General features: G+C 45.1%; 1 protein-coding gene across 2 annotated transcripts in view; it reads right to left on the bottom strand.

Annotated features, from left to right (window-relative positions):
• CREB3L2 (cAMP responsive element binding protein 3 like 2) overlaps positions 1-21169 on the bottom strand; it is a 112573-nt gene that overhangs the window by 35810 nt on the left and 55594 nt on the right. Inside the window, exon 2 of one of the 2 annotated variants that reach the window (XM_032306124.1) lies at positions 12358-12634. In XM_032306124.1, coding sequence (XP_032162015.1) covers positions 12358-12634 — 277 coding nt within the window. The remainder of the gene's footprint in view (positions 1-12357; positions 12635-21169) is intronic. The other variant, XM_032306125.1, reaches the window with a different exon arrangement.

Genomic DNA, 21169 nt, shown 5'->3' with positions numbered 1-21169 from the left:
TATACATTGCATAACTGGCCTCAGGTCTATACTCACCTCTCTATCCATGACCACTGCCATGTAGTTTTGCAGTGCCTTCCCACTGTGGACTAATCCCCACCTCGGTCTGGCCACATGACTTGCTTTGGCCAAAGGGATGTTGGCTTCCTAACATAAGTAAGTCTTAAAATGCACTTGCACAACTGGACTTACACACTTGTGCTTTTGACATCCTAATTAAAGTATGTGCCAGGACAATCTACTGACCCCAGGAGAAGGAGGACAGACACATAAAATAGCGTTTGGCCCACAAGGGAGCCTGATCAAGATAAGCTAATTCCCAGCCAACTCAACATTCACTCAATTCAACATGTGAGAGAATCTGGTTGAACCTAGGAAAATCACTCGACTGTCTTCTAGCTAAAGCAGCTGAACTCCAGCCAAGGCACAGATATATGAGCTATAATAACAAATGACTGTGGCTGAAGCTAGAGTCTTGGGGTGGTTTGTTACACAGTGACCTAGCTGGCTTATACAATCTAGCTGAATGTGTATACAAGAAATTAAATCCATTACATCAGAACCCATTGCAACAAAAGAGCTGCACTTACTTGCCATAATTCTTCTAAACCATCATTTGTGAACCATACCAATAAATTTGTAGAGTGACTGATTAGATCTACCTACCAGTCCCATCATAAAATAAATGACTGCATACAGAACAAAGTCAGCCAGTATGAAGTTTGGTGAGAACAGCGTTTCATTGGCAGTTGACATTAGAGAGAAGTTCATCCTAAACTACAAAGTGTTGGCTTGTTCTCTGTTTCTCCCTAAAAATAAATATAAAATCAGAGAACACAAAATGACAAATGTAACCTATGAGGCAGGGTGTGAACAAAGGGCAGAGTGAAAGGAAGTGAGCAGAACACATATTACAATTTTCCACATGATCTTATTCTTGTAGTTTGACTTTACGGGCAAAAAGATCAGTAGAGCCACCATGGCTTAGAACTGGAATTATCCTTAGATGTTCGAGTTATTGGCTAAACTACAAAAACAAGAGTCAATACACTCTACACTCCCTAATTTCTAAAACCTGAAGCTCAGATATTGAGTGGAAAAAAAACATTTTTTTCCCCCTTAAATTGTGTTTACATTGCTTTTAAGTTTCACTTTGGAAGGAAAACATTACCCAATAACTAAGGTCAGTAGCGCATACTGCGGGAAATAATAACAACCCCCATATCATCCGATTTTATTTATAAATAGCGTCCTGTCAAAGGTCAAGCTCAACTGGCACGTTTCCTCAGCATCACAACTTAGCTATCAGCAAGGAAATAAAAACAAGCCACTGTCTCCTGGTGGTGAACAAGTCCTCCCCATCCAAGGACAAAATGGCGCCCCTGTGAGAAATGGCGCTAGACTCTGAGACTATTCCCACAGCAGGGTGCCCAGAGGGGCTAGAAAAGACACGGGAGGGAAACCAATGTGGAGGCAATACCCTATTGCCCATTCTCAATCATTTCCATATGTATTGTATAAACAACCGTATTGAACAGACCCTCATTCCTCAGGAAGAGGGGGAAGAAAAAAGATCAAACTCTGAATCAGGAGTGGGCAGTATCTTTACAAATATGTTACCTATTTTATGTTTATATACATATACACACATGTGTATATACAGTGTGTGTGTGTGTGTGTGTGTGTGTGTGTGTGTGTGTGTATTCTTAAAAAGCGAAATCCAATGGGGCCGATATCCCTTATAGGATATATACGTCGAAATATCCACTGGCTATTTATAGAACAGGGCTAACGTGAAAAGGAAATTCTGTCAAGCCTGCCTCATCTAAATCCCTCAGAGTTTGATAACCGTGTTTGCTCTTTGACATTTTCAAAGGAGTTGGGAAATCTTGACGGATTTTTTTTTTTAAGGCTTTAGTGTCATAGTTTATTGACATAACAAATAAACTTATTTGCTCCCCCAATGGGAATCTTACGGAGGGTTTTTATTTTTTAATTTTTTATTTTTTATAAACATATATTTTTATCCCCAGGGGTACAGGTCTGTGAATCACCAGGTTTACACACTTCACAGCACTCACCAAAGCACATACCCTCCCCAATGTCCATAACCCCACCCCTCTTCTCCCAACCCCCCTCCCCCCAGCAACCCTCAGTTTGTTTTGTGAGATTAAGAGTCACTTATGGTTTGTCTTCCTCCCAATCCCATCTTGTTTCATTGATTCTTCTCCTACCCACTTAAGCCCCCATGTTGCATCACCACTTCCTCATATCAGGGAGATCATATGATAGTTGTCTTTCTCTGCTTGACTTATTTCGCTAAGCATGATAGGCTCTAGTTCCATCCATGTTGTCGCAAATGGCAAGATTTCATTTCTTTTGATGGCTGCATAGTATTCCATTGTGTATATATACCACATCTTCTTGATCCATTCATCTGTTGATGGACATCTAGGTTCTTTCATAGTTTGGCTATTGTGGACATTGCTGCTATAAACATTCAGGTGCACATGCCCCTTTGGATCACTACGTTTGTATCTTTAGAGTAAATACCCAGTAGTGCAATTGCTGGGTCATAGGGCAGTTCTATTTTCAACATTTTGAGGAACCTCCATGCTGTTTTCCAGAGTGGCTGCACCAGCTTGTATTCCCACCAACAGTGTAGGAGGGTTCCCCTTTCTCTGCATCCTTGCCAGCATCTGTCATTTCCTGACTTGTTGATTTTAGCCATTCTGACTGGTGTGAGGTGATATCTCATTGTGGTTTTGATTTGTATTTCCCTGATGCCGAGTGATATGGAGCACTTTTTCATGCGTCTGTTGGCCATCTGGATGTCTTCTTTGCAGAAATGTCTGTTCATGTCCTCTGCCCATTTCTTGATTGGATTATTTGTTCTTTGGGTGTTGAGTTTGCTAAGTTCTTTATAGATTTTGGACACTAGTCCTTTATCTGATATGTCATTTGCAAATATCTTCTCCCATTCTGTCAGTTGTCTTTTGATTTTGTTAACTGTTTCCTTTGCTGTGCAAAAGCTTTTGATCTTGATGAAATCCCAATAGTTCATTTTTGCCCTTGCTTCCCTTGCCTTTGGAGATGTTCCTAGGAAGATGTTGCTGTGGCTGAGGTCGAAGAGGTTGCTGCCTGTGTTCTCCTCAAGGATTTTGAAGGATTCCTTTCGCACATTGAGGTCCTTCATCCATTTTGAGTCTATTTTCGTGTGTGGTGTAAGGAAATGGTCCAATTTCATTTTTCTGCATGTGGCTGTCCAATTTTCCCAACACCATTTATTGAAGAGGCTGTCTTTTTTCCATTGGACATTCTTTCCTGCTTTGTCGAAGATTAGTTGACCATAGAGTTGAGGGTCTATTTCTGGGCTCTCTATTCTGTTCCATTGATCTATGTGTCTGTTTTTGTGCCAGTACCATGCTGTCTTGATGATGACAGCTTTGTAATAGAGCTTGAAGTCCGGAATTGTGATGCCACCAATGTTGGCTTTCTTTTTCAATATCCCTTTGGCTATTCGAGGTCTTTTCTGGTTCCATATAAATTTTAGAATTACTTGTTCCATTTCTTTGAAAAAGATGGATGGTACTTTGATAGGAATTGCATTAAATGTGTAGATTGCTTTAGGTAGCATAGACATTTTCACAATATTTATTCTTCCAATCCAGGAGCATGGAACATTTTTCCATTTCTTTGTGTCTTCCTCAATTACTTTCATGAGTACTTTATAGTTTTATGAGTATAGATTCTGTGCCTCTTTGGTTAGGTTTATTCCTAGGTATCTTATGGTTTTGGGTGCAATTGTAAATGGGATTGACTCCTTAAGTTCTCTTTCTTCTGTCTTGTTGTTGGTGTAGAGAAATGCAACTGATTTCTGTGCATTGATTTTATATCCTGACACTTTGCTGAATTCCTGTACAAGTTCTAGCAGTTTTGGAGTGGAGTCCTTTGGGTTTTCCACATATAGTATCATATCATCTGCGAAGAGTGATAATTTGACTTCTTCTTTGCCAATTTGGATGCCTTTAATTTCCTTTTGTTGTCTGATTGCTGAGGCTAGGACTTCTAGTACTATGTTGAATAGCAGTGGTGATAATGGACATCCCTGCCGTGTTCCTGACCTTAGTGGAAAAGCTTTCAGTTTTTCTCCATTGAGAGTGATATTTGCGGTGGGTTTTTCATAGATGGCTTTGATGATATTGAAGTATGTGCCCTCTATCCCTACACTTTGAAGAGTTTTGATCAGGAAGGGATGCTGTACTTTGTCAAATGCTTTTTCAGCATCTATTGAGAGTATCATATGGTTCTTGTTCTTTCTTTTATTGATGTGTTGTATCACATTGACTGATTTGCGGATGATGAACCAACCTTGCAGCCCTGGAATAAATCCCACTTGGTCGTAGTGAATAATCCTTTTAATGTACTGTTTGAATCCTATTGGCTAGTATTTTGGTGAGAATTTTCGCATCTGTGTTCATCAAGGATATTGGTCTATAGCTCTCTTTTTTGATGGGATCCTTGTCTGGTTTTGGGATCAAGGTGTTGCTGGCCTCATAAAATGAGTTTGGAAGTTTTCCTTCCATTTCTATTTTTTGGAACAGTTTCAGGAGAATAGGAATTAGTTCTTCTTTAAATGTTTGGTAGAATCCCCCCAGGAAGCCTTGACGGATTTTTGATGCAAAAAGCTCTTAAAGGAAGAAATGCTAAGGCTGGGTTCTGGAGGCTGGGAGAAGGGCAAGCATTGAGTTGAATGTGTCGGAATCCTATTAAACAGCAGCCCACCACATGTTGGAATGAAAGGTAGAGGCCTGTCTGTCCATGGCCCTCTCCCTGAGAGCCTTGACCCTGAAACAACCTTCAGTCATGAGTGATTGGATGAAGTAGTGAAAACAGTAAAAATAGCAAACACTCCTCTGTGAGTGTTTACTATGTGTGTAAGTATTGGTCTAAGAGCTTTACATATTTTAATGTAATCCTAAGAGCAGCCAGGTAAGGCAGGCGCATCTAATTACACATACTTGCTAGACAAGGAACTGAAGAGATTAAGTGACTCACCCCAAGTCACCCAGTTGGTATGGGGCAGACCTGGGATTCTCACCCTCTTCTCTTTGCCCCTCTAATATATTGCCAATCAGTGATTTTAATCTCCAGCAAAATTGGGTGTAGTCAATTAAAGTGTTTGGAGCCCATAATTAGCCACTACAAAAAATGCAATATTGGTTCTTGCTATCTTCACCTTGGTTTGTATAGAATTCAGATCCCAGTGTTCCTGAGGTAGATTCCCAGGCTAAGACCAATGTTTTCGGTGTTCACTAGGTGCCAGGCACTGTTCTCAGTGCTTTCATGTATCAGATGGACCTCTGGGATCAGCACGATTTCTCTCGAGCACTTCCCTAACTCCGTGTCCCTTCTGTGCCTGCGGATGGAGAACCCCTTTCCCTTACTGCCGTCATTCCTACAGCAGCCAGCTGGCGCGGTATATGTTTAATTATGCAGTTACCTGCTTAAAGGTAATAATATTTATTTGGTGGTTACTAACTGCCAGGCCCTGTTGTAAATATTTAATACACGTTAATTCATGGAAGCCCCACCACAGCAGTATGAGGCATGTACTAGTATCATTATTTTCATTTTACAGATCAGGAAAGTGACACGAGAGTTGAGCAACATGCCTAAGCTCACCCCATTAGTAAGTGGCAGGGTCCAAGTTCAAATTTAGACAGTTTGACTCTAGAGATGAGCAGGCGTTCGGCATTGAGCAGCTCTGGTCCTCCTCTCAGACACCATGCTTAGAGTATGATATAAATAAATACCTGTGGAAGGCATGGTTGACTTCAAAATATTTAAGACACAAAACAACCTCTCCTGTACACTTCTTTTCCCTAAGTAAAGTCATGACTCTCATGTGTGAATATCCAAAGTCATCTCAATTGCTAGATGAATGTCCACATTGTTTTCTGTTGCTATTCTAGCATTGCAGGGATTAGGCAAAGAAGTCACTCATTCATTCATTCTTTCTTTTCTTTTTGAAAGGGAAGCCTCATTATTCTTCCTGCCTATTAGGAAAAGAAAGCATCACCAAGATACAAGATCACCATCACCAAGAAGGGTGGTAAATAGCAAAAGAGCTTCTGTCATAAGCCCAGGGGCTGGACTCCGAGAGGACAAAGGCTCCTCTGCTTGTCCAACCCTACCTGAGTCTCAGCCTGCCCATGTGAGAGAACCTAGTTCCCCTCTGTGGGGAGATCAGCAACACAACTTCCTTTCTGACCCCTGAATCCACACGCAGTATGATGGCTCTGATTGACTGATGTTCTCGTCAGTAGCTCGAACAAAATGTAATGAAGATACAGCTTGTTTGGTGTGTTTCTGTGACTTTCTTTGAGGCCCCACCTCCTTGGAACATTGCAACATCAAGATGTCTTCAACACTGCACGCTGCAAACCCGTCACTTATGACTCATCTCTCCCCTTTATCCTGCATACAAGATCGTGTGCTAATCGGGCCATGGGTTTCAGCCCAATTAGTCCAAACCCCATTACTTCTCTGCCATCCATGTTACATACCTCCCCTTTCCTCCTCCCGGACCCGTGTCCAGGCACACCTTCCATGCTGTGGCCTCATCCGCCACGTGACATCATTTTCTTCTACTCTTCCCCAAAACACCATCCTGCTTTCCTAAAAATCTGTTTTCCCCCAAACCCCAAGTCTCGGCTTCCACCAGGCTTCACAATTACCAGCAGCACTGCTCCTCTTTAGCTCACACACTAGAGTTTTCATTCCCACCTGTGAAAACAGCTCCATAACTTCAGGGTCTCCACACTAAGCCTTCCTACTCAGCCATCCCTTGCCCTGGCTAGCGTGAAAAGCCCAACTGGCTTAATCGGAAGGAAGATAATTATTGTGTCCCTAGCCCCACCCTTTCTAGAACCTGGAACAGCCACAGTTACAGTTCCTTATTCCACCCCAAATAAAGCCCCCTCGGCTTGTGCGTGGTAGAAATATTGTATTCGATCACTTCAGTACATGTATTTTTTTTTTTTTTTTTGCTGAGTCTGTTGGTATTTTATGTGCATTCTAATTTTGTTCTTATGTCATCTGGGAGGATAGTGGCCATGTCTAGTTCTCTCTAAACAGACTTCCTCCAGCACTACTAAGCTTTTTCTTTAGGAAGAAGACTGAAATTGAAGAACAAAGCAAATGAGCACCTAGCATCCAGACTTAATTACAAAGGAAGACGACTAAAATAGCATAACTCATGACGACGCCTTCCACATGGTAAGGCACAAGACTTGGTCATTCAAATATACGCTTTTTTTTCCCCTTTCAATCAGAGTATAAAAATATCCACAGACATTTTACTTGGATGTTTAACCTTCTCTCTCTCTCTTCTTCTCTCTCTGTTTTTGTAGAACACAAAACCCTGCCTGGCATGTGGTTAACAGCCTTAATCATGGGGAGAAATGAATGAGCTCAATGCAGGATGTCTTTCTGGTGGTTTTGAAGGCCAAGCCCACATTCTAAGGGCTGGCAGTTGCGGTTGGCAAGCCCACATGAAGTTCTTTAGCTCTAGCGTTTCAGAGAAGTCTATCGTCAAATTCGGTCCTGAGGATAGATGATTCCTATGTAATCTTAGATCAGTGTTTCTCAACCTCTTGGCAGGCGGCAGGGGTGTGTGTGTGTGTGTGTGTGTGTGTGTGTGTCACAGACTCTTTTGAGGATCTAAAAAAAAGGTCTAAATGCTCTCAGAAGAAAAACTGACAAAAGTAGATAGAGCCCCAAATGTTATATACAATTTTAGGGATCTACAGTCCATCTGGGTCCATGATAAGTTAACAAGAAGAATAGCACTCACCACATATGCCCCATGGAACTGGCCTGGGGTTCAAGGAGGGAGGGACGGGGGAGAAGAGAGAATAAGCATGGAGAAAACGAGGAAGGACAAAGAAGGAGGAAGAAGTGGGAGACCGAAGAAGAGAGGGTAAAGGGGAGAAAGAGGGAGAAAAATCCCAATGAACCAGGACAGGGTACTCAGATTGTGTATCACTTTCTTTTACGTTTAGAGGCAGCTATAGAAGAATTCCAGTTCATCTCAGGAAAACTGAAGAAGGAGCTCTGAATCACTGGCTTTCCCAGGTGTAATGAAATGACGGCCTCACTATCCGTCGCTAGAAACAAGGACTCCTCGTTCTGCTTATGCTGTTTTCCCAGTGCAAGAGAAAAAGAGTATTAAATTTAATGTGAACAGCAATTTTTTAAAGGCTGGCTCGTGATTCACTGCCTTAAACAGCTACCGCCCTTCTCCAACAGGGAGAAGGACAGAACACGTGGTACAAGGTGTTGGGGGGGGTCCTTGGGATTGCTCCTCCCTCGCGGCAGATGCAAACTGGGGTTCAAATGAATAAAACAATGCTGTTCCCAAACATTCGCCCCTTCACATAAAACTCAGGAAAATACTGGAAGCTAAGACCTAGACAAAGCTTTCCCGGGCAAGTTCCCCGTCTACTCATGTACGGTGTTTAACTGTGATTTCGCAATCCAAATAGTTACTCTCCTTGTTCACTATTCCCTACTGATACAAGGGCTTTTGCTGGCTGAGAAAGGGGGCTCTAACTCAGAGAAATACCAATATTTGAACATGAACGGTGGGTCAGAAACCCTTTGCAAAATATATTTGACTCACTATTAACTGTTCTCAGCAAATTACTAGCACAGGTCCATTGCAGCTCAGGATCTATAAATAGAACAAGGCAGGAGGTGAGGGCACTGAAAGGTGTGTGCTTTGGCCTAATGATAAAGACTTCCTAGAAAAGATTCCCTGATTCTTTTTCCCCAACACTATTGGCATAGACGGCACTCCTACAGGGAGTTCCCCTACGTTGCATTTCTATCAATCACAATTAAAATACAAAGAAAGAAATCATTTCATCATAGAAGAGAAGGAAACCTGCTTATTTGCAGTCATTTCGCTAGAGATCTTGCTTCAGAAGAATCAATGTCCTAGCCCTCAGGCCTCCCTCTGTTTCCATCCAGTCACTCCCACTGTTTCAACGCTCCTCAACGCATCCAGGCCCCGGAAGCTCTGCCTCATTCAAGCAACCTTTCGTATGACCTTCCTTGCGCATGTGCTCCCTCTGTCCTGAGCTCCTCCAGTTTCATTTCCCCTTGGGATGTTGCTTATATTCTGTCTGGTAAAGCACATGGGGCACGTGGCATTTTCACTAGACCCTGAGTTACTTAGCGATAGGATCTAAACTTCACTGCTGTGTCCTTTAAGTCTGTAGGTCGGTGTTTGACACACAGCAGGTGTTCAACAAACTGAGGGGAAAGGGGTAAGTCAGTCTGCCTCGATCATGATCATCGAGGCCTTCTCTAGCCTGCATATTCTAGAACAGCCAGGCCACCGAGGGGCTGACAACCCCACAGACACTAATGGTCTCACTATAAGTGTGGCTTTGTGGTTAGGACTCAAGTCACACGGCCTCTGCCCTCTGTTCTTGCTGTGTCCTCTGCCTGGAAGCCTCTTCCTGACACGTCTAGTTCTTTCTCTCATCTCCTGCTGATCTTTGCTCGGACCTTACCTTCCAAGAAGGCTCTGTCTCGCCTATTTAAGATTTCAGTTCCCCCTCCCCTGTTATGGTGTGAATGTTCGTGCTCCCCGCGGATGCTTCTGTTGAAACCCTAATGTCCCATGTGATGGTATCATGTGGAGGGCCTTTTGAAAGTGCTTAAGTCATGATGGAGCCCACACAAATGGAAACCGTGCCCTTATTAAAGAGACCCTAGTGAGCTCCCTTGTCCCTTTCACCATGGAAGGAAAGCACAGGAAGTCTGTGACCGGAGAGGGCTCTCACCCAAACCTGCTGGCACCCTAATCTGGGACGTCCAGCCTCTAGAACTGTAAGGAAGCAATTTCTGTTGTTTATAAGCTATCTAGTCTTTTGGGATTTTTGTTAAAGCTGACTAAACGGACTAAGACACCTGCCCACCTCCTCTAGCAATGCCCTACCCCTCTTCCCAGTTTATTTTTCTGTATATCGCTCATCACCATCTAATAAACCATATATTTTACTTCGTTCCTTTTCTCATTTTCTACTCCACCCTCATCTCCTAGAGCGTAAACTCTACTAGGGCAGAGATCTTTGTTCACTGTGTTTGCTCTTTTACCCTCAATGCTTAGGACAGTCCCTGGCAGGTGAAGTACAAAGTAGTTACTCGACAGATCGCTATGACGTGAATCTGAAGAGTGAATCATAAAGCATTTATAAAATATCTACTTTTTCTTCCAGTGTTTGCTTCTACACAAGACAGCTGCTAGAAGCCAAGAAATACCACCGGATCAAATGCACCCAGCCCAGTGTACCGGCATCATTAGAGACCTAGCAATGCATGGAAGAAGAGAGCAGGTGTCTTCCCTGACGTCATCACCAAGATGAGGAATGCGCTTCCTCTTCCGCACCTTCTCCCTTAACAACTGACTGCACAATTAATTCAATGAAGTAACTGCTCATCGGATACCTTCCGAGTGCCAAGCAAGTACCAGGAACACATAATCACACCTGCTCACAGCCAGCTCCAAATAGAGAACAGAAAAATAAATAATGGCTGAAATATAAGGGCAAGTGTGACAGTCTCTACAAAAATGGAAAAAATGAAATAAACAAACAAAAAAGGTGCTATGAAAACATAAAGGCTGACAACGTCCGGGGGGAGAGTCTGGAGGACATCGGGTTGAGTCTTGAGGGATCAGTGGGAATATGACTAGTGGGGCTGACGAGAGGGCGAGAGAAGGCAATGGAAACTCCGAGTAGGGAAGGCAGTGTCCGGCGTGGCGTGGAGAAGTCACTGCCAGAGCCACACAGACGGGGAGCTATGGGACAAGGTGGGGGAGGGAGGGAGGATGAGCCCAGCCCACAAAGGACCTCAAAAGCCACACTCAAAGGTTGGCTTCATTCTGCAGAACAATGGAGGACTGTTTGAGATTTTGTAATAGGGAATGAATCTGAACAGAAGTGAATATTCTTCATGAATCTTTTAATACCTTCATCCCATCTAACTCCTTGGAGTCCTGACTTTATGAGTACCCTAACTACCAGAGAAATATTTCCACTCATTAATCCCAGAAACCAGCTGCATTAGATTTGTAGTTTGTCCCTGCGCTCTTAAAGATTATAATCTCAAGCGCATTCGCAGAGTCTAACAGACATATGAAGAATAAACAAACAAAAAGAAAATAATCCCCCAGTAAGTTCAACGGGTAGGAACCCACTATCATACGTCATTGGAGCACACGGCCTGGGAAGTTGAGAAATCCTCCCCCAAAATTTCCTGATCACCTAAGGTCCTGCCGGCCTCTTACAGCTCCTGGTTTGGAATAATAGGATTGCAACAGCAGCTAAGAACAATATCTTACTATGAGTTAGGTCCCGGGTTAGGCGCTGGTGCAGAGTCTCATGTTTAATCTTCACAACAAGACATGGAGTCGACGCTGACTTGTCCTACTTTTATGCACAAGAAATGTAGGGTTTGACCACATGAAGTAGCCTGCCTCTAACTAGTCCCTGACATAGATCTTAAAGTGAGGTCTGGCTGCAGAATACATCACCTTCACCCCACCCTTAGCATACGTTCAACAATTTTATTGTTGGTTGTATACATTTCTCATGTTCCCGAGAGGATAGGTTCTAGGAGAGCAAGGTGTACATTTTTTTTCTTTCTATTTCCTTCATTGTCTCACCCGTGAACTCAAGAACCACTAGGTGAATGAATGGCTACACTTTAAGGCACTGATCATATGTGATATAGGAGTTCAGCCATGGAACAGTCACTTTCCAGACAAATGGGCAAACAGCTTAACACTCTAAAGCCAAGAAAACTCGTTCTTGAACAAATATCATACAGATGGCACTGGCAATGGGCAAGAAAGTGTCACCCAGAAGGCTCAGTGCCCTGGGAACGCTCACCAAAATCTCATATGCATGTGGTCAAGGGACCGGACTGAATGTGGATTGACAGGGTGCCCAAGAAGGATCTGAGGAGACGAGCGGTCAGAAAAATTCTTCTGAAAAATGACATGGAAAAAAAAAAATGACATGACCTCTTAAAACGACGGGCTTCCTGGAATTATCAACCAGAGAAGCCCACCTGATTTGCAAAAGGATGCCCTGCTGCCCCATCTACAGGGTCAAAGAAAGCAACGACTACCACTCAGTGACAGCAAGTTCCCAGACCACCCGGCCAGGGGTAGAGAAATGTGCCCCCCACCCCTTTGCGTTTCCCCACAGCCCCAGCCCCAGGCTTTACGTGGAGCACGTATGGGGCTAAAGTGGGGGCCGACAAGAGTGTAACACTCACTCCGCACCCCCGAGGAGCTCAGAGCCATGGTCCCCGGTGCAGCTCTTGCTCTGGATTTACCGTCATTGACGCTGTCGCCCGAGGTAACGTGGGTGAACGGTGACTGGGCCCGAGGCTCCTCACACAGGGAGTAGCTGTGCTCGGCCTGGATGAGAGGCGCGGGGGATGTCGGGCTCGGCTCCACCTCCATGGACACGCTCTTCTCTGAGAGGAAAGGGTCATTCAGGAGCTGACCCAGCACGTTCTGGGAAAACTCATCCAGGAGTTCTGAGAAGTGCTACGAGACACAAAAGAGGAGGAAGTCTTAACCATGACCTGAGAGTTACCCAACATCCTCGGGCAGATCCGTCATCTGCTGCTTCTGATGAAGTCACTTACATACAACGTCCAGTCACCTGTGGCTGGGGAGCAAACTACCCCAAAGTTTAGAGGCTTCGAATAACTACAATTTATTATTCCGCACGACCCTGTGAACTGGCTAGGCACACAAGCTCATCTCATGTGAGCTCCTTGAGCTGGAAGGTTGGCTGGGAGCTACGTGGGGCCGGGCCAGCCAAATGCCTGGATCCTTCCTTCAGAGACTGTGGCAGGCTGACATTCTTCCCAGGATGCCAGAAAGGCGCTAACAGGGAGGAATACCAAAGCTGAATGGCCTCAGAAGTCGCACATCAACACTCCCTCCACATTTTTTGGTCAAGGCAAGTGACAAGGCCAGCCCAGAGGCATGGGCTGGGAAAATGGACTCCACCTCCTGATGAGAGGAACGGCAAAATCACAGCAGACAAGTGTGGGTGAAGGTCAGTGCAGATCACTAGAAGCCATCACTGGAACTATCTACCACATTTTCATTGGGAATATTTTCAAACACACTATCCTGTATGTCTATAGCATGAGGGTACTATTTATAGCAAGGTGCCAAGTTCAAAGGCATCAGAGGCTGCTTCCCTCTGCTCTCCCCACCACTGAGACTCTGTTCCTCTGCAGTTTTTCCTTAATCTCTTCTCATCCTCCATCTCCACTGAGTCTCCACGGAGCCCAACACCACTGAGTCTCTAGCCCACACCATGCAGTGAACATGATACAGGAATGGTCTACACACACATTGACAGGGACCCCTGGATCCCCTGTTCCACAGTCCCATAGGTACAGCCCCAACCACTCTCCCTCATGGATAGGGGGATGTTCATGTTATGAAGGTATGCAGAACAGGGTTTTTTCAATCTCAGCACTATGGACATTTTGGACCAGATAATTCTTTGTTATGTGGTGGTGGTGGTGGGGGGGGGGGTTCGTTTAGTGCCTACTCAATGCTAGTAGCACTTCCCTAGTTTTGGAAACTGGAAATGCCTCTAGATTGCCAAATGTCCCTGGGCTGGGGGAATGGAGGAGGGATTCATCCTTGGTTTAGAACTACCACTACCGACTACATTAAAAATAATAACAGCAATGTGATATGGTGAGTGCTGTGAAGTGTGTAAGCCTCATGATTCACAGACCTGTACCCCTGGGGCAAATAATACATTATATGTTAATAAAAATAATTAATACAAAATAATAACAACAAAATTAAATTAAATACGAAAGTCCCCTTTGGCACCAGCTGCTAGAACCATTTCATCTTTCTTAAGTTTCCTGAGTCACAGACTAACAGTGTCATCTTCATTGATTAAATTTTAGGGACACTTCTGGTATAGAAAGGAAGTTACAAAAGCAGATACAACAACTGGAGAACTGACTGCAAAAGGTGATGCCCAGGGTAGGCAAAGAAAGCTCTTGAGATCCACAGGCATACTAAGCCCTACGACTGAAGGTCAGGGAAGGTGCTCTGAAAATGAACACACCTTGGGGATGGGAAGGAAGGAGGTTAGAGCTCTAAGATTATGGTAGTTCTAGGATACAACTTCTCCTTTAATAAAGGAGAGAAGGAGACAACACAGAAGAGGCCCTCGTAGGCGAGGTCCTCAGAGTCAAGTTTTGCCAACATCACCAACATAAGTGGCTGCATCTCACTGGGACAGAATACAGGAAAGCCACAGGCTTGAGCACAGCCTGACAGATATCAGCCATCTACAAGAATAAGAGAGGCACTTGGGGATGAATTCTCTGCACACAAACACATTTAGAACTGAAAAGCCCCTAGAAGCATCTCAGGCAAGAATTCCCAAAAGTCTACTGCCTGCATCAAAATCACCAGGAGACTTTGTTTTAGTCATTTTATAATGAAATATTTAAGACATTCAGAAAAATTATCGAAAACAGTACCACGAATAAGTGCGTATCCATTCCTTTGGGGAAAATCTTATTTTTCCATGTTTCCTGCTGCAACGTTTTTTTCTTTACTCTTTCTTTTTTAAAGAAATACAACATGAAGGGACTATTAAAGCTTCCACCCATTTCCCTTCCTCCCTCCCAAAGTTAACCAACACCCTGAACTTGGTTATCATCCCCACTCAGGTCTTTACATTCCTCAGACATATGCGTATTTCCACTACATACATAAGAACACTTTAAACTTTAAATAAATAGTACCATTCCTCACACATCCTTCTGCACCTTTATTCTCTCCAAACACATTTTTTAGATTCATTCATGTTTATACACGCAGCTCTATTTCATTCATCTGAACTTCTAATTTGTATTCCATTGTATTTACCTATTTCTTCTTTTTTTAAAGATATCATTTATTGGGGTGCCTGAGTGGCGCAGTCCTTAAGCATCTGCCTTCGGCGCAGGTCATGATTCCAGGGTCCTGGGATCGAGCCCTACATGAGGCTCCCTGCTCTGGGGGAAGCCTGCTTCTTCCTCTCCCACTCCGCCTGCTTTGTTCCCTCTCTCAGTGTGTCTCTCTATTTCTTTATTCGACACAGAGAGAGAGAGTACAAGTAGAAGGAGCAGCAGGCAGAGGGAGAAGCAGGCTCCCAACTGAGCAAGGACCACACCTGGCAACTCAGGACTCGATCCCAGGATCCTGGGATCACGACCTGAGCTGAAGGCAGATGCTTAACTGACTGAGCCACCCAGACACCCCTTAATCTGTTTCTTCTTGAGAGATATCTAAATATCTCATTATCATATGTGGTACTATAATAAACATTCTTGGAAATAATGGGAAATTAAAAAAAAAATTACAAATCCTCTGACCCACCTTCGGAGGTTTTGAGTTGTTCAAAAGCATCCGTATGAAAACCACCCCCACCACCTGTGGTTCTAATGTTCACTTCAATTTTTCAACCTCCGAAGGGTGACCCCAACCCTACTCACCACCCCCACCCCCACACAACCCACTTTACAATTAGTTCCCTAGAAACTTACAATGTCCCTAGAGCCTGAGCTATAAGCAAGTCAGAGGAAGACTCATGGCTTATTGAGCCACCATGTGTTACACCTGAACTAGGTATTGGGGATACGAAATAATAAGGAAGACAACAGAAAAGCCGTGACTTTCCTGGGCTTGCCATTTAGGCCAGTGCTTCTCATACTCTGATGTTCCCATGAATCCCCTTAAGACACAGATGGTGACTCGCAAGTCCAGTGGACCTGGGGGTCTGCATGTCTAACCAGTTCCCTGTTAATGCTGCTAGTCCACAGACATGCTCTGCTGAGCAAGGAGCAGAATATCTGCAAGGCTAAGGTTAAGAGCCAGGTTTCCAGACTGTAAGATCACTCGAAGTCAGGGTCCAACTCCCTCAGCATGTCCCAAAAGACAAATTTCGTGGTTGCCTGATGATGAATATTCTGCAAGTATCTGACAGAGTTCTTTCAGAGGCCAACATTCAGGGAGCAGAAAGAGAAATAAGTAACACAACATTAAAATGCAAACTCAAGAGCCGAACTCATAGTCCCTGTATTTCCCAGCCACAATTCGCTCCCCTGAGTGACAATGTCCACTCTGGCCAGCTGTGCTGACCCTACTACACCTCTGGAATCCTGTTCTACCCTGAGCCAAGGCTCTCTTTGACTGCCCTGCTTTCCCACGGAAGCTGCCAGGTTGGGCTACTCAGCGGACACCGTTTTCCTTCTCCTGAGCAGCAGTAATGAATGTTTTCGTGAACATCCCCTGGATAACCAATAATAAACCTTCTCAAACGCTGCTAACCGTCCCTGAACTCCCTCTACTTTGGGTTTTGTAGTAATTGCTACGTTGCCAAACAATGTAGCCCTAAATGATAGACAGTCCTGAAGAACTTGCAGTCATTCCTGAAGGCAATATGCTAACCTCCCCTCTGGGAAAAGAACCTCGTTGGGAGAAGGACCAGCCAAACCTGACTGCCACCCGCACCTAGGAACTTGGTAAGGTGATGAGCACTGAGTAGGTCCCAGGGGAATATCTGTGATTGAAAAGATATCGTCCCAACTTGTCCCAGCCGGGTTGTGTGACTCAGCCCAGCTGATCAGTTCCTGCTGGACCTCCATGGCAGCTGGGGGCTCAGGGGCTCAGCAGACAGGTCACCATCCCCCTGCTGGTACAAGGACGAGGCCAGAACCGGCCCATCATTCCTGGCAGCGGGTGAGAGGGGGTATATGGTCTTGGAGCGAAGTGAACCTCCCCAAACAGGGAGCCTTCCTGGATCCTGCAAACACTTGAGCAAAGGACTGCGTATGTGAATCTGAGGGTTATGAAATGTTTGTTTGCACGGCATAATAGCATTTACCATTCTGCCTAAGACTCTGGTCAAGCTGTCTGGATTTACAAGGTATTTTCATAGCTCTCCCCTCAATGAGTGCCCACAAGTCCTCAGTCGCCTACTGCTTGAGCGAGGCCTTGAACTGAGGTCCTCTTATTTCAAACTGACCAAACTTGCCCCCAGTATTTCTTCCAGAAAGAGGTGCTGGAGCTTCACGATCCAAATGCAAGGAGAAGTTCCATCGGGCATAACACCAGGAAGCTGCCACCGATCAGCGATGAGGACCTGGATGGGACCAGGTGCCAGGCCATCTGGGGGAGAAGCGCTTCACCTATTAGACTCCCAGAAAGTGAGCGAGGAGCTCTCCTATCAGGCAGACACATGTCCATTCACCAGTGAGAAAATGGGGGTTCGGGGAAGTCAGGTGCATTGCCCAGGGTTGGGGTCACAGGTTTCGAAGTCCACGCACATAGTTTCCACTACGGAACATGGCCTCACTATAGTCTGTCTCCAAAGCCGACCTGTCGCAGGGGCTGGAATTTCAAGACATTCATGTAGATTTCACAGACAGCCCGTCCACTCGTCCACCACAAACAGAGTCTTCCGAACTCCGTATAGAAACGTGCGGGGGTTTCTAGACGGGGAGGCTCCAACATCACTTCTATGGGACGCCAGCAGTAATGATAATGGACAGGCCCTTGCCCTCAGTGCACAGTTCTGCCCAAGGGTTCCCGGTTCCATCACTGAATCTCTGGGTTGGAAGAAACTGCCTGACGGGGCTGAACTCCTGCCTCACGAGAGGAGTGTTCCTCGCCCACCTCAGTGAAGAAGGCCCTTGGCAACCTGCTTTAAGAACCTGAGTCAATGGGGCACCCAAGTGGCTCAGTCATTAAGCATTTGCCTTCGGCTCAGGTCATGATCCCAGGGTCCTGGGATCGAGCTCTGCATCAGGCTCCCCGCTTGGCAGGAAGCCTGATTCTTCCTCTCCCACTACCCCTGCTTGTGATCCCTCTCTCACTGTATCTCTCTCTATAAAATAAATAAATAAAATCTTGGGAGGGTGGAGAACCTAGTCAAGGTCTCATCTTCTCCTGATCTAATACCCAACATTTAATATCCTCCAGTCCGGCCTCAGCTGTCCCGTAAAGTCTTGCCTCCCTTGATTCTAAAGCCTGATACTTTTACTCCAATGCTACTCGTGCCCTTATGACCTTGGGTGATACAGCTCCAGAACCAGACTGCTCTGAGTTTGGATCCTGGCTCCTAGCTATATGGGCCTCAGTGCAAGAGGAGCTCAGGTCCCTAAATTTCAGTCTGTTTCTCTGTAATGTAAACAGAACAACAGTAGCAGCTTCCCGTTGTAAGGATTGAGTTAAATAATGCATGTGATACCCCCAACACTTCGCTGGCATAGCAATCAAATTTTTTAAAAAGTTCTTTAGGGAAAAAGAAAAAAAAAACTATAAAGATGAAAACAATTACATGTTGGCATCTGTACTTGCACACTGGTTTTTCACAGTGTTCTTTCTAGAATATCCTTTCATTTTCCTATCCATTAGGAAACTACCTAAAAAAAAAAAAAAACAAAAAAAAAAACAAAAGAAAAAAAACAAAAAGAAGGAGAAGAAGAATCTATTTCTTTTACAAGTTATCCTAGACAGACATAGCTTACAATAGGCCTCTTATTTCCCTGACCAGCTTCAACCCTTGGGAATATGTATCTCTTAATCAGACATATTTTTACTCTTCTTTGGTGTCCCTTTCATTGCCAAGTTACTTAAACCTTTTACCCTTGGGCCTTATAAACTCCATAATCAAGAAGTGAACATTTTCAGCCAGCTCCCTCTGAGCCCAGTACAGAGCACTGATCACATGCGCTCCCCAACTATCTCTTGTCTCAATTTATTATCATTCTACAATATCCCAGCCAAACTGTGAACAAATCTCCATCGAAACCTAGGCCTCCCTATATTCAAGAAAGAAGCGCTATCAAATGTTTAAAACATATATCCATGAGTACAGATCAGATCAATTAAGAGAAATACTTAACTGGACATGCATCATTTACTTTATTAAAAAAAAAAAAATCTGAAGCACTGACATTGTGTTTGTAGGTCATTAACCAGCTGTCAAAGGAGCACACAAGAGTGGTTTACAATCTGGGCGGCCTGCCGCCGCTGACAATTGCCCCAAGAACTGAGGTCATGGGGATGAGAAAAAGGGAGGAGAAGGAACACAACGGATTCATCATTTTTGAGCTCAAACAACTGGTTGCATAGAGCTGTCATCCTTGTACTTCTGCTCGCCACAAAGTTTTGCTCCTTCCAACCGATACAGTGAGTGGCTACCCTGAGCAAGGGACTCTACCGGCCCCTATTTAGAGGGTGAATGAGGATCATCTTATAAAGAGATCATGGTCCTGAGATGCCATACGGTTACCTGAAATGGATATCCTGGGCCCCTCTGGAGCAAGGAGCTCAGAGAGCATGTTCAAAGCCGTGGTGCCCTCCCGAGGTGGGCTGGACGGCATCTTCTGGCTTCAAGCTAACACAAGCAACCAGTCCCTGCCTGGGCTTCTCTGGCCATCACACCCTCTCTTCTGGATTCAGTTTCCTTGTCTGGAAACTGAGTGTGAGTGTGAGTGTGTGTGTGTGTGTGTGTGTGCTTATGGGGCGGGGAGCGTGAACAACTGGACTTTGGATTTGATTTCAGTGGTTTCTCCCCTCTTCTGATCTCTGTACCCTTTTGAGACTCAAATGAAAGCTTCCTACAGAACCAGACCTACAGATGCAGATTCCTGGTGGCTCCCCGCCCCCTCCAGCCTGTCCAAGGACAGGAGAGGAGGACTCCATGGATCTCTGGTTAAAAAACTCCCAGCAGGGATGCCTGGGTGGCTCAGTTGGTTGGGCGGCTGCCTTCGGCTCAGGTCATGATCCCAGCATCCAGGGATTGAGTCCCGCATTGGGCTCCTTGCTCTGCAGGGAGCCGCTTCTCCCTCGGCCTCTGCTGCCACTCTGCCTGCCTATGCTCTGTCTCTCTCTATGACAAATAAATAAATAAAATCGACCCCCCCCCCCAACACACACACAAACCTCCCAGCACAGGTAATAGTAACACACACAAATAGTTAAAGGTCATGGCTATCAACACATTCTGCTCTAATACCCTATAATTTTCTAAAATGTTACAGGCAATACAAAATGCAAAAGCTTTCCAAAACTTAGGAAAAGGAGGGAAATGCCCTCTTTCTGCTTCTTGGGCCAGTTCGCCCCGTGTTACCCGGTCTAGGGCCGTGAAACTGAGGAGGCACAGGAGGAACCCAGCGAGGCAACAGCACCTGGCAACTCCCTCAAGAGGTGCGGGTGGGGGTGGAGGGGAGAGTGAGGGGCAAGGCCTGCCCCGGGCTCCAATGGATGTGCTCAACAAAGATTTTATTCTCCAGGCCTCCTGCCTGGAACAGGGCTGCCTTGGCTGACCGCATCTGGCTCAAGGCTCACTCTCAGGCAGGGGAAGAAGGGTTTTTAGTGAAAAATTGCAGCTAGGAGCTTGCCGGGAGCGCCGAATGCTTCAAAGACTTGGAGCCTTGGACAGACATAGGGGACGTGGTAGAGGCAAGCTGACAACCCCCAGAGCCTCAAAGAAATGCCGAGAAATAATTCTGAGGGCACAGCTCAAATTCACTTTAGAAACCAAGGTTTCCCTCCAGCAAAACACACAGTTGGCCAGTACTGGACAGGAGGGAGAGAAGGAGGAGAAAAAAAGGAGGGTGGGGGCAGCAGGGAAGAGGAAGGAGGGGGAGGGAGGAAGGCGGGAAAGAGAGCTGGCCTCCCCTGCCACTCTCCCGGGGACAGCTTCAAGGACCGTGTCCTTAGACCTGCGTGGATCTTGACCTGCAAACAGGATACAGCCTGATGCCTAGTAGAAGAGAAAACTGGCTTTTCTGTCAAAAATCCCAAGAAAATAAAATACAAATCAAACCCTAATACAGTGAAACTTCAAGGGCGCTCAGTTTTTTGTTGGTACCAATATTAAGGTATAATACACATTTCTCTAAATAAAGAAATGTGGGGTTGAGCTTTAGAATTCCTTATTACGCAGTTTGAAGGGGTTTTTTTTGCGGGGGGGGGAGTGTATTTTTTGTAAAGTGATATATGCTTCACTGAAATTTCACAAGCAGGAGCAGAAAT

Source organism: Mustela erminea, chromosome 11 (genome assembly GCF_009829155.1).
Source record: "Mustela erminea isolate mMusErm1 chromosome 11, mMusErm1.Pri, whole genome shotgun sequence".
NCBI classification, from domain to species: domain Eukaryota; kingdom Metazoa; phylum Chordata; class Mammalia; order Carnivora; family Mustelidae; genus Mustela; species Mustela erminea.
This window is presented reverse-complemented; position numbering and strand designations above follow the sequence as displayed.